The 13,913-nt window shown below is 35.7% G+C and overlaps 1 protein-coding gene across 1 annotated transcript in view; it reads left to right on the top strand.

Moving 5' to 3' along the window:
- Positions 1-13,913, top strand: part of MKLN1 (muskelin 1) — a 240,632-nt gene that overhangs the window by 209,540 nt on the left and 17,179 nt on the right. The window contains exons 13-15 of the mRNA XM_044679015.1: positions 1,930-2,077; positions 3,736-3,850; positions 10,516-10,655. Coding sequence (XP_044534950.1) covers positions 1,930-2,077; positions 3,736-3,850; positions 10,516-10,655 — 403 coding nt within the window. The remainder of the gene's footprint in view (positions 1-1,929; positions 2,078-3,735; positions 3,851-10,515; positions 10,656-13,913) is intronic.

The following is a 13,913-nucleotide window of genomic DNA, read 5'->3' as shown; positions in this document are numbered from 1 at the left end:
TTAGGTCAACATCTTACACCCGATACCAAGATTAACTCAGAGTGGGTAAATGACTTAAATGCAAAGAGTAAAATCATAAACAAATTAGGTGAACATAGAACAGTATGCCTGCCAGATCTATGGGAAAGGAAAGAATTTAAGAATTTAAGACCAAGCATGCAATAGAGAATGCTACAAAATGTAAAATGAATAATTTTAATTATATTAACATTAAAATTTTTTGTACAAACAAAAACCAATGCAACCAAAATTAGAAGAGAAACAACAAAATTAGGAAAAAAATTTATAACAAAAATCTCTGGCAAAGGTCTCATTTCTCAGATTTATAAGGAGCTAAGTAAATTGTAAAAAAAAATCAAGCCATTCCCCCAATTGACAAATGGTCACAGTACATGAGTAGGAAGTTTTCAGATAAAAAAAAAATCAAAACTATCAATGAGCACATGAAAAAGTATTCTAAATCTCTCATAATTAGAGAAATGCAAATGAAAACAACACTGAGATACCACCTCACATCTAGCAAACTGGCCAATATGACAGTAAAGGAAAATAATAAATGTTGGAGGGGATGTGGCAAAATCAGGACACTAATGTGTTGCTGGTGGAGTTGTGAATTAATCCAGCCGTTCTGGAAGGCAATATGGAATTAAGCACAAAGGGCTCTAAAAGAATTAATATCCTTTGATCCAGCAATACCACTACTAGATTTGTACCCCAGAGATATTCATAGCTATACTCTTTGTGGTATCAAAAAAACTGGAAAATGAAGAAGTGTCTCTTAATTGGGGAATGGCTAAACAAATTGTGGCATATGGTGGTGATGAATACTATTATACTGTAAGGATTGATGATCTGGAGGATTTCTATATGAACTGGGAGAACCTCAATGAACTGATGAAGAATGAAATGAGCAGAACCAGGAGAAAGTAAAACATTGTGAAACAATCCAATGTAATGGATTTTGCTACTAGTAGCAATGCAGCAAGCCAGGACACTCCTGAAGTCTTATATGAAAGAATGCTAACCACATTGAGAGAAAGAACTATGGGAGTAGAAATGCAAAAGAAAAACATGACATCACTTATCACATGTATATATGGGTATGTGATTTGGGGTTTAGACTTTTAAAAAATTGATCTATAGCAAAAATGAATAATATGAAAATAGGTATCAAGTAATAACATTTGTACAACCCAGTGGAATTGCTTGTCATCTTTGGGAGCAGGGAGGGAAAGAAAACTAATCATGTCAACATGGAAAAATATTTAAAAATTTAAAAATTATGCTTAAAGAAATTATTTTCTTTAATATTTTGAATTTATTTAATAGTGAACCAATATCAGCATTAAGCATATGCTTCAAATAACATCACATCCAAATTCATAAAGTTAAAGTTAACTGAATTACCAAAAGAAATAGTAGTGGTGTAGTGGTGGTGTTAGTAGTAGTAGGTACCAGAATTAGAGAAATCTATCCATAAAGTAAAAGGGAAAATATGGAATTGGACAAACCACCGGAGAATATAAAGCTGAAAGATTTAGAGCAACTTACAAATGGTAATTTATTGATCAACACCAAATAATGTCTTTACAGAAATAGATTGTACTGGGACACAAATTATAACCAATGAAATCATAGATCCAAACCAATTTTTAAAACAAACACAGAGAAACTATTCTTAGTAAGTTTGTATGAATTGTAAGAATTTGAATGTGCTCCACTCTCCACCTTTCATCAAGGTTTGCTTTTTTAGGTCCAGATTTGACTTCTTGTCAGAAGCAATCCAAATAGCAAATTCTCACCTCTAACTCACTTTTTCCTTCCCTTTTCCCTACTAAATCAAGAAATAGGGGTGTATGGAATTAATTTTTTATGTCATATCCATTCTCTAATGTGAATTTTTATTATCTTTTCCTCCTATCTTAATAGTGCCAATGACTGGTTTTACACAAAGAGCTACCATTGATCCAGAACTGAATGAAATACATGTCCTGTCTGGACTCAGCAAAGACAAAGAGAAGAGGGAAGAGAATGTCAGGAATTCCTTCTGGATTTATGACATTGTGAGAAATAGTTGGTAAGAAACAGTTATGTGTGCTGAAATCCTAGGGCAAGTCCAATTTGTAATAGGCATTCAGTTTTAGAAAAGGGAGAAGAATGGAAGATCTGTTAATTTATAGAAGTACACTTAAAAGGCCAGTAATTATCTTGTGCCAGATACTCCCAATATGGTAAATTTAAAAAAAATTCCTAGTGTTTGTAGAACCTGTGCTATGTCCAGGGAAATAAATAGATTAAATGTGATCCATGCTGAGTAGCACCTAACAGTCTTACATTTGAAAATAATCAGTTTTGCTTATAATATTTTTACTTGGGGGAAAGAGTACTTTGCTGGGAGTAAGAAGAACTGGGTTACTAACTTACCAGGTGTCCCTGATTAGGTTAACCTTTCTGAGTTTCCTCATCTGTAAAGTGGGAAGATTTACCTAGCTGGTTCACTTGGATAATTCTATGATTATTCTTTAATCTGGGGAATGATATTACAGTGAATATAAACCCTTCCAAAAAAATCCCCCCTCTATAACTTAGAGGGGAACTTAGCAAAGAAGAAATTAAATGCATTCAAAATAGAATATTTATTTGCTAAGGGAAAAGCAGAGCAGCCTGACTGTGAGCCTTTTATTACTATTAAACACAACACTCCTTTCATTTCTCCATTTCTTTTTTCCTTCCCATCCAAAGATACTATCTCTTCTTTACTGGCCTAAATAGCAAGTCCTGGAAATGAGTTGTTTCACTTTAGCTAAAATGTTATTAAACACCTACTGTGTGGAAGACTTTCTAATAGGTATTGGTTTGTATTTGGAAGATCCTCCAAATTAGTGGTTCCCAAACTTTTTTGGCCTACTGCCCCCTTTCCAGAAAAAATATTACTTAGCCCCCTGGAAATTAATTTTTTTTTTAATTTTAATGGCAATTAATAGGAAATATAAATGCACCTGTGGCCATCACCGCCACCCTGGTTCACTGCAGCACCCACCATGGGACGGTAGCATCCACTTTGGGAATCACTCTTCTAAACCTTCTATGTAAGAATTATTATTAAAGGAGCCTTGGACTTCAGGAAGAGTTTAGACAATCTGCAAATAAGATTACTTTTTTGGTTAAGATTTGAACTTTGGATTTCACTGTTAGCTAATCCTTAAAAAAATTTTTTTCCCTATTGTATATCACATGTAGTTCATTTGTTAATTTCACTGACCTGCTTTTTTCCTTTTTCCTTTATTTTGTAACAAAGGATGCCTCTGAACAGTTGAAGGAAGCAGGAATCTATTTGAAAATATTCAAGATGTTATAAAAACAATGTTATCAATTAAAAAAAAATTTTTAAAGATTATACAAGAGTAGGATGTCAGGGGCAGCTGGGTAGGTCAGTGGATTGAGAGCCTAGGTTCAAATCTGGCCTCAGACACTTCCCAGCTGTGTGACCCTGGGCAAGTCACTTAACCCCCATTGCCTAGCCCTTACCACTCTTCTGTCTTTGAGCCAATACACAGTATTGACTCCAAGTCAGAAGGTATGGGCTTAAAACAAACAAACAAACAAAAGAATAGAATGTCCCATCTACCAGGACTTACTAAATATGCAGTTTTATTTACTTGCTTTAATTGCATTTGTCTTATGTTTGTTACTCATCTTAGTGGGGCAGTACTATAATGGCAATTTGTATTACAGGTCCTGTGTCTATAAAAATGACCAAGCTTCAAAGGATAATCCAAGTAAAAGTCTACAGGAGGAGGAACCATGCCCAAGATTTGCCCACCAGCTTGTATATGATGAATTGCACAAGGTACTTTTGTACTGTCTACATGTACAGTATCTTTAGCAGGGGCAGTGAGGTAGCTCAGTGGAGAAAGCACCAGACCTGAAGACGGGAAGGTCCTGAGTTCAAATGTGACCTCAGATACTTCCTACCTATGTGACCCTAGGCAAGTCATTTAACTCCAGTTGCCTGGCCCTTAACCATTCTTTTGCCTTAGAACTAATACTTAATATTGATTCTTTTTTTTTTTTAAACCCTTAACTTCTGTGTATTGGCTCTTTGGTGGAAGAGTGGTAAGGATGGGCAATGGGGGTCAAGTGACTTGCCCAGGGTCACACAGCTGGGAAGTGTCTGAGGCCAGATTTGAATCTAGGACCTCCCGTCTCTAGGCCTGACTCTCAATCCACTTAGCTACCCAGCTGCCCCCCTTAATATTGATTCTTAAGACAGAAAGTAAAGGTTTTTAAAAGTAAAATAATATATATGTGGTATACCCCGTAGGGTGACCTCCCCAAGGAAATCTGGCCATTGGTTTCCTATCTTTTATATATAACTTTTTTGTGAAAAATATAAGGAGCATATTTGACATTTGATATTTTTTCTTCCTGAACTTTTTAGAATTTAGTCAGTGATACAAATACTGTGAGCTATAAAGCATTTTATTTCTTAGTGATTGACTATTAGCCTATCAGCTGCTTACATGTGCCATGTAAGGTGAGCCATCATAAGAGGTGGCTACAGAACCAAGTCAAAGTTGGGTTTTTCCTTTTTGCATTATTGGGTGGTATGAGTGCTATTCTGAATGGAAACAAACTATACACATTCTTATTTTCATCTGAAGGAATCATTTTTATACTTCTCTTAGCTGGAATGAGTCATTTGCTCTCTTCTATTAGCCCAGTTAACAACTATGAAGATAAGGGTAATTTATAGCTTCTGACATAGTGCTCAAGTGTTTGAAAGGATTTCTTTTGACTTAGCTATAGTTTATTAGCTGTAGTTTAGTCATTAGCTGTAGTTTAATGGTTTGTATTTTAGAGAACTCTTAGTTTGTTCTTAGTTTGAGAATAAATGAATAAATATGCATGTTGTGAAGTACAAACGAAAGAATGTCAAATTTTGCTAAGATCTCTTTCCCTTAGTCTTGAGTTAAAAGTAAATAATTTTTCTCCTAAAAGGAGCTGCTACTTCATAATGTCATTGAAAACTAATTAATAAGGGGGTGCTCAAAGTAGCTCAGTGGATTGAGAGCCAGGCCCAAAAATGAGAGGTCCTGGGTTCAAGTGTGGCCTTAGTTAATTCCTAGCCATGTGACCCTGGGGAAGTCACTTAACCCTCATTGCCTAGCCCTTACTACTCTTCTGCCTTAGAACCAATACACAGTATTGGTTTTATAAAGGAAGGTAAGGGTTTAAAAAAAATAGAAAACTATTATTTTTGAAATTTCATAAAATGCTTAAATGAAAGACTTGTGTATAAGGGTAGTATGCCATTCATTAATTCTGTGTTTAATAATTATTTGATTGATTTCATTCCAACATATAATTACTAGAATTCCTTTTAAACAACCTTATTTTATTGGTCTTGTCCAAATAATAGCATAATATTTTTAAATTTTTTTCATACCACTTATTTTGTCATTTTATCTGACAGATAATATGATTAACATAAAGCCCCTCCCAGAACCTTAAAATTAACTTGCTTAATCAAGTCATATACCTGTTTTGAGCTACATCCCCATGATGCTTAAATATGTTTCTAAACAATACTTCAAGGATATATGATTACATTAGTTTGTATACTTACTCCATTTCATGCCCTAGAAAATGGTTTTCATGAATAATTGTGGCTCCAAAATATATCACCTACTAGTAAGCCTTCTCTTGATAAATTTGAAGAGCCCAGGAGCTGGAAGTGAGAAATGAGTGCTCATGTTGTGTCCACATGAAGGCTTAACAATTATGTGACTGTAAGGAAATCACTTAACTTTCCTAGGCTTTTGGTTCTTTATCTGTACAGTGAAGAAATTGGGCTGGAACCTCAGAGTAGTTCTAAAAGAACAGATTTTCCAGTTCTAAAAGACTGATTTTAACCCACAATTTCTCTGAGTCTCTGAGTCTCTGTTTCCTTACCTTTTAAAATATGTCCTTTGGGTTTGTTGTGTAGAAAGTTTTTTATAAACTGCAAAGAAGATTATTAATAATTATTGTTAGGTGGGCTGACTCTCAGATAACAAATGTACATTCTGTCATTGGTCTTATACCCATTTCTGCTTGTAGCTGATTTATCCCTCTAGAGCAGAGATATCAATCTAATAGGGCAAAGCAGATTAAAATGTAATTGAGAAATGTTTACCCAAATAAAATACAGAGCAACATAGCTAGTAACTAGTTTGTGATTTTCTAAGTTAATATATGGCCTTCAGGGGACCCAGTTCTATTTGGCTCTGACACTGCTGCCCTAAAGACCTGGACAACCACCTCCATACTGTGCTAGGGCGTCAATACAGGATTTCATTGAATTAGAAATGAGAAATTTTGTCTTTTAATATTGCAAACAGCTTTTGATTAGCTTTGTGTAAATTACTCAAAGCAAATTCATAATCCCAGTTTGGCTCCCTGGAAGCATGACCCCTCCAACATACTTCTAGACCACCTTGTTCACTTTTAGTATTTCCTCCTAAGGCATAAGGTCAATTATGAATGTTTTTTTTGAGGGGAGGGCAGTTAATTCAGAGCTATATTTTCATTGATGAAGAGAGCTATCAAACAGAGCTTCAGCTATTTTGCAGCTTCTAATTGGATGACCTCAAATCATGACAAACTTATTCACTTCTTATTCACTTTCTCTCACCTTGAGCACTAAGATATAAGATGACTTGCCCAGAATCAAACAGGCAGTTTAATTCAGTCACGTGTTTAACTCAGGTCTTCATGATTCTGAAGCTTTCTCTATTCCCTACTCTAACCAACTATAATTGGTAAAAAAAATAATCTTAGAATGTGCATTCTAGAAACAAGTATAAGTGATTTAGAAATAAGTGTTGATCATTTTATTTGTTCTTCTTAAAAATCCTCTCTCAGTCATTTTGTTTCCAAATTACTCTGGCATTGATTTTCTCCTTTAGTATCATTGAGGAGGGGGAAGGCAATACAGTAGAAAGAACCTCGGGACTTAGAAATCCAAACAGGCTTACTCTTGAGTCCTTAGGTAACTTCCCACTTTGGGACTTGAAGAAATGACTTAACTTCAGTTTTCCCGATTCTAATGGAAAGAGGTAGTGCCTGAACTATATAAGGTTGGGATGAGCATCAGGTTTTAATAGAGGATATAAAAAGTGCTTCATCAATTGTAAAGCATCAGAGGTAATAAATTACCAATATAATTTGCATATTAGTGTAAACTCAGTAAGGTTATCCAGAAAATAGACAGTTAGAGGGCAGGGACAGTTAAGGGATTTTTGTGTATATGTGTCAACACATATACACAGTTCCTCGCCTAGCAACTTGCACATAGTAGTTACTTAAGAAATGTTCCCAATTTGGAATGTAGAATGTTAATATTATTGATAGCACTTTTTCAATAATGAATTTATGTTTTCCCATTTTTAAAAAAGTTTCTTCCTTAGTACATGTCCAGTTACTTACTTTTTGCAGTCTATAGGTTCCCTTTAATAGCCTTCTCTTATGAAGTTATATTTAAGGGTTATATTTTTACCCCTCAGATTCTTATATTTAAAAAGGTGTTTTTCCCCACATATTTTGCTGATGTGATTCTCATACTAGACTTTGTTATAAATTTTAATGTTAGTTTTATGCTGCAAATTTTATTCTCTTGCTTTAAAAAAACATTGCCATGGGAAAATGCAAAAAATATGTGTTTTGTCCCAAGCTTAACGGAGATATTTTTTGTATGTGTGTAGAAATTTGGCTCAAAATACAGTGTTAGGGTGAAAGAAGTTCAGTTTTCACCTACTTGAAAGAAATTAATGTTTGTGCAGGACTAAATATGGACAGCCATATGGTTTCTTAGAAAAAGAGGTAATTTTGTAAGAAAATAATTAAAATAAAATGGTTTTGCCGATATAAAATTTGCAGTTTCGCGATCCTGTATGAAAGTTGTCTTTGGCTCTTGCCAGCTCTTACTGAAGTCCAAAATGTTATAGAACCTGCTTCAAAAATATTGGTCGATATAAACAGAACTTGAAGCTGGTGTGAGGGTGCTGACATGAAGTTTATGCCTATTACTCTCCAAGACATAACTTGAGAGACCTCCTATAGGAACTCTTCCCAGGCTAACCCAACCCAATGTATGAACTCCTTTGCTCTTTATATTCCCTTAGGGGTTTTATATATGCGGTTTATATTTCCTGGGCTATTTTATATTCTGTGTACTTTATTAAACTGGATTGTAAGCTTTTTTTGTGAGAAAGGACCCTTTTATTATTGTGGCTCTCTTCTTGTTTTGTCGTTTATCTTTTTTTTTTTTAATGGTAATAGGAAAGGAAGAGACAACTAGGTGGCATTATGGATAAAGCATCAGACCTAGAGTTAGAAGGACCTGGGTTCAAATGTGGCCTCATACTCTTTCTAACCTCACTTGTCTAATCCTTGCTGTCTTCTGTCTTAGAACTGATACTAAAACAGAAAATTAAGGTTTAAAAAAGAAAGATTGCATCCTATAGTTAAGAGTTCTGAATGTATAGTCAGGAAGATCCAAATTCAAATCCACTTTGTAAGACTACCCATGTGACCATGGGCAAGCTATTTAACCTTTCTGAACCTCATATATTCTCTAAGACTTATCTACTGGATTACAATCAACCCAGAAAAGCATTTATTAAATGCCTATTATGTGCCAGACACTGGGAATATGAAGACAAAAATAAAACAGTTTCTGCCCTCAAAAGTATCTTCTATCAGAGGAAATAGCAAAAGCAATTCCAGATAAAATAAAGCAGAAGTTATTTGTGCCTGGGAGAAGAGAGGGAGACTAGGGGAATCAGGGAAGGTTTCATGTAGATAGTAGCTCTTGAGTGTAGAAACTAGAGGTTTTAAAGTGAGGCGAGAGCTCATGATAAGAATGGGGAACATCTAGTGCCAGACTAGAGAAGCAGGAAATGGAATATCATATTTGAGAAACAAAGTGGATAGTTTCTTTGATCCAGAGTGTGAGGGAAAATATTGTGTAAAAAGCTGAACAGAAGAGTCATTGTAGAGGTGAGAGGGATCTGCTGGAGTTTTTTGAGTAGGAGAGTGGTATGGCCAGATGTGTAGTTTAGGAAAGTCATGATGCCTGCTTTCTGGAGAATGGATTAGAGTGGAAAGATTTTCAAGGTGAGGAAACTAATCTTTGTGATAGTCTGGGAAGCAGGTGATAAGGACCCCAAACTAGATGGTTATTGAAGTGGAATGGAGATGGTTTCAAGAGATGTAATGGAGAAAGAAATGATAAAATTTAGCAACTGATTGGCTATATGAAGTGAGAACCAGTGGCATTTAGAGCATTACTGTTCCTGGGGGCCTTGGGCTCATAGTCCTGCTCTGTCTCCTCTATGGTATATGCTGACACCGGTTTTTCTTCCTCAAACTGCCTTCTTACATTATGTTGGTGATGAAGAGAACAGCTGCTCCTTTACATGATGGCTACAGGGGCCTTGTAGGAATTAGAGCTAGGAGAGTTATTGCTATTTCAGGGACTGTTGGACTTTGCCCCCTATAATTGGTAGTTGGCCTGTAGTTGATGGTCTTGGTGGCAATAGCAGGTCCCTTCTCCCAAAAACTAATTCCTTCAGAAAGGATTTCAAGAGGCAATAGTTAGGTGGCTAAGTGGATAGGAAGCCAGGCCTAGAGGTGGGAGGTCCTTTATTCAAATCTGGCATCAGATACTTCCTAGCTGTATGACCCGGGGCAAGTCCTTTAAACTCCATTGCCTAACCCTTACTGCTCTTCTGTCTTGGAACCAATACTTAGTATTGATTCTTACGTGGAAAATAAGGATTTTAAGGGGAAAAAAAAATGACTGCAAACTGAACCACTGTTCTGGTGGCAGCTTCCAAAATTGCAAGCATAATATGTGCCAAGGCAGAAATAATATTCTTGTGTACAATTAGTCTTTTTATCTCTGATATGCTTCATATTCTAGGTACTTATTTAGCTAGATTTTAAGCTTTCTTGTTAGAAGGGACTGTGTTTTATTATTATGACTGTATTGATTATTATATAATCACAACAAACAGTAGAAGATCTGAGAATTTGCTGTGTATCCTACATGTACTTATGTAACTTTACATTGCCATGCACCACTCTTGTGTAGATTTAAAAAAATGAATTATCAGTCTGTTTCCAATTACATTGTAAACTACTTCAGGAAAGGAGTTGTGTCTTATTTTTCTTTTCTATCTTACTCTTAAACATCTCTTAACAATGTTAAATTGCTGCCAACAACACATTGAAGCCAAGTGGAGACTTTGAGAGATGTAAAATGGGATCCCTTTCAGAAAGCAAACTTAGGAGAAAGAGAGAGTTATTTTGTGCAAAAAATTTGAGCATGTTTATAGGTTTTTATCACATATGGAAAGAAATTCTCTCATTAATTTATATCAAATGTCCATACCTAATTTTGCTATGACTTATAAATACTTTTGAATATGTAAGCAATTTTTAAAATCTTGTTTCTTTTTTCTGTTTTAGGTTCACTATTTGTTTGGTGGAAATCCTGGCAAATCCTGCTCCCCAAAGATGAGATTGGATGATTTCTGGTCACTGAAACTCTGCCGTCCTTCAAAGGAATACTTGTTGAGGCATTGCAAGTACCTTATAAGGAAACACAGGTACAAAAGCAGTAGTATATCTCACAGGTTTTGTTTTGTTTTTTTTTTTTCTGAATAAAACATCTTTTGAAGCTACTAATGCCACCTAAGAACTATTTGGAAACATATTCTATTGGAAAATTCTAATAAATATACATTGTAACTGTGCTATAAGTGATCATAGGCTTTGTTCATATTCCTTTGCACTCCACTTGAAAGTAAGACTAAAAGTGTTAATTACAAAGTTCCTAACAAGGGACAAAGTGACTAATTTTTATGAACTTGGTAACTTAAAGGTACTAGAAAAAGAAATCTCATAAGATATCACACACACAATATATATATATCTTAAATTCAACATAATATAGAACAGAACTCATTGCCTTTCTCCTCAAACCCACCCTTCTTCCTTAATTTCCTATTTCTGCTCAGGGTACCACCATTTTTCTGGTCCTCCAGGTTTGCAGTCTCAGGGTATTCTTTTCCTCTTCCTTTTCCTTATATTCACATGACCACTGCCTTCATTCAGTTCCTCAACTCTTCCAACTAACTTAACTTTTGCAATATAGCCTTTCTAATTGACTTTTTTGCCTCCATTGTTCTGCTCTCCAATTCATTTTCCACACAGTTTCCAAAATTGTTTTTCGGGGGGGGGGGGGGGAGGGGAGCCTGGCCATGGTCTCTCCCCTATTCCCTGTTACTGTAAAGATTAAATTATAGATGTTTCCATTTGGGTATTTAAAGCCCTTCATGGCCTCATACGTTTCCATGGCTATATCATCTATTTCTCCTCTTCATGTACTCTACAGTCAAATCAGATTGACCTTGGTGCAGCCTAATATCTTGTATGCTCAGACTATACTCTGCACTCTCTCCTTCACTCTGCCTTTTGGGATTCCTGCCTTTCTTCAGAGCTCAGCCTTCAACATCTCTTCTTTTTATTTGGGAAAGACTTGTGGATTGTTAGAGTGTAAGCTCCTTGAGAGTAGGATGTTTAATTCTTCATTTTTGTATGCCTGGCACATAGTAGTTGCTTAACAGATACATACTGACTGATTGGATTTTTTAAAAATATGTTAAACCAATAAGAATTAGACCAGCCCTCTGTGATGGCCAAACAATTTATATTTTGTTAAACCTCCTGCCCAAGATACATTGTGATAGGTGACCTACATAGAATCATTAACATATGAAATTTCAAAATTTAGATTTAAAGTTAGGCTTAACTTCACTTTCTGATCTAGCTGTGTGACCTTGGTCAAATCTCTCAACAACTTCTAATCTTGGTTTCCTCATCTATAAAGTGGAGATCATAATCTTTCATAGCTTTATCTATGGTGATTTTTAAATTTTTAGTTAATATAAAAACATAGCATAGGGGAGCTGGATGGGTCAATGGATTGAGGGCCAGGCCTAGAGATCCTGGGTTCAAATGTGGCCTCAGATCCTCCTTAGCTGTATGGCCCTGGGCAAGTCCCTTAACTCCTCTTGCCTAGCCCTTACCTTACTGCTTTTCTGTCTTGGAACATATTTAGTGTTGATTCTAAAACAAAAAGTAAAGGTTAAAAAAAAAACACAGTTGCTCAAATTATCAGGCGCTATAATCACAAATTATCAGCTGCAGCATTTGGATTTAAGCCAGTAAAGAATATAAGGCCATTTCTCCAAGAATAACATTATATATCAGTGGGCACTTGCACTTCCCATGAACAAAGAACAGATCCTTTTCCAGTTTCCTTCTATGAAAGACACTCTTGTCTTTGGCTTAAATAGGAAGCCGGGTCTTCTTTTCTTATTGGCTTGACAATTTAACTGTTGGACCTCCCCGAGAGTACCCATTGGTGGATATTCAAAGAGATGGGCTTAGGGGACACTACTGGTTTTTCCTTATACAAGGAAGACATCAGCATACCCTTTCCTCCCTGCCCTGTGGCTTACTTTTCCAAATGGGTCAAAGTTCACCATGGCTTTAATCCTTTTAAGATCTTAACAAAAGACTGAAGCTCCCAACCCAGTTTGATTGCCTGGTGGGGACAGACAGTATTCCTGGCCTGTTTTTGCCTGACCTGGGAGGCCAAAAGGAGAAAATGATTTTGCACAGAAATACTGAAATGAATACAATTCAGTATTAATTTTCCCCACAGCTGACTAATTTTATAAGTGCATCTGTTTTTTTCTGCTACCACTACATTAAACTTTTAAAGAAATTTATAATTGTTAGAAAGGGAAAGAAGGGCCAAGTATTAGACTATAGATATGTATAAGAGAGAAAAACATTTCTGCATTAAACAACATACATCCTTTAACTAAAATGCATGGAACATTAACTATAAAGTTTAACTTTGCAAGTATTTTCCTTATATCTATAGACCCAAAAAGCTTTCTTTCCCGTCAAATTTTTATTGGTTCACCTCCCCTTCCCATTTTCTACTGCTCTCTGTATCAGAAAGGTAACACCAGCATGCTTCTATTCACCTACTTTATACCAAAAAGAAAAAACATATGGAATTCAAATTTCAAACCCTTTAAAATATAAATGGAAACATGGAGGCAGTTGGGTTGCTCAGTGGATTGGTATCCAGGCCTAGAGATGGGAGGTACTGGGTTCAGATTTGGCCTCAGACACTTCCTAGCTATGTGACCCTGAGCAAGTCACTTACCCCATTGCCTACCCCTTACTGCTCTTCTGCTTGGAACTGATAACAGTGTAAGGGTTTTGTGTATGAGTGTGTGTATGTACATGTACACAAACAAATTGTGGAGTTGGGACACCCATTATATATTAAGTTTCTACTGTTGCAGACCAGCACTGTGCTGGTTTCTTTGGAAAATAAAGTTTACATGAGATGCAGACCATGCCCTTCCTATGTCTAATCTAGTAGGGGAAAAAGAGAAATAGTGTAGCATGATGGAGGAAGATTCAGTCAAGAGAAAAATGGAGTTAAACTCATCTCTGGTTCTTAAAAGCTCTCTGATAATGTTAAAGTTTTTTAGCTTCTTTGACTTTTGGTTTTTTTAATCTGTAAGACAGGATAACAACTATAAAGTATTTCATAAGGTTGTTATGAAAGTGAAATGAGATATTATATGTGAAGCATTTTGTAAACATTAAAGATGTATATCTCCTGTCAATCATAATGATAGTAGCTGATCTACATGCCATACATGTCAGCTATTATTATTATTCTGTAATCTAGGATAAGTTGTTTAACCTCTTATGGATGGTAAGGATGATAACTTGTTTTTGACTTCAGTGGTTCTAAAAATGTTGTATTCAGA

Source organism: Gracilinanus agilis, chromosome 5 (assembly GCF_016433145.1).
Source record: "Gracilinanus agilis isolate LMUSP501 chromosome 5, AgileGrace, whole genome shotgun sequence".
Taxonomy (NCBI): Eukaryota; Metazoa; Chordata; class Mammalia; order Didelphimorphia; family Didelphidae; genus Gracilinanus; species Gracilinanus agilis.
This window is presented reverse-complemented; position numbering and strand designations above follow the sequence as displayed.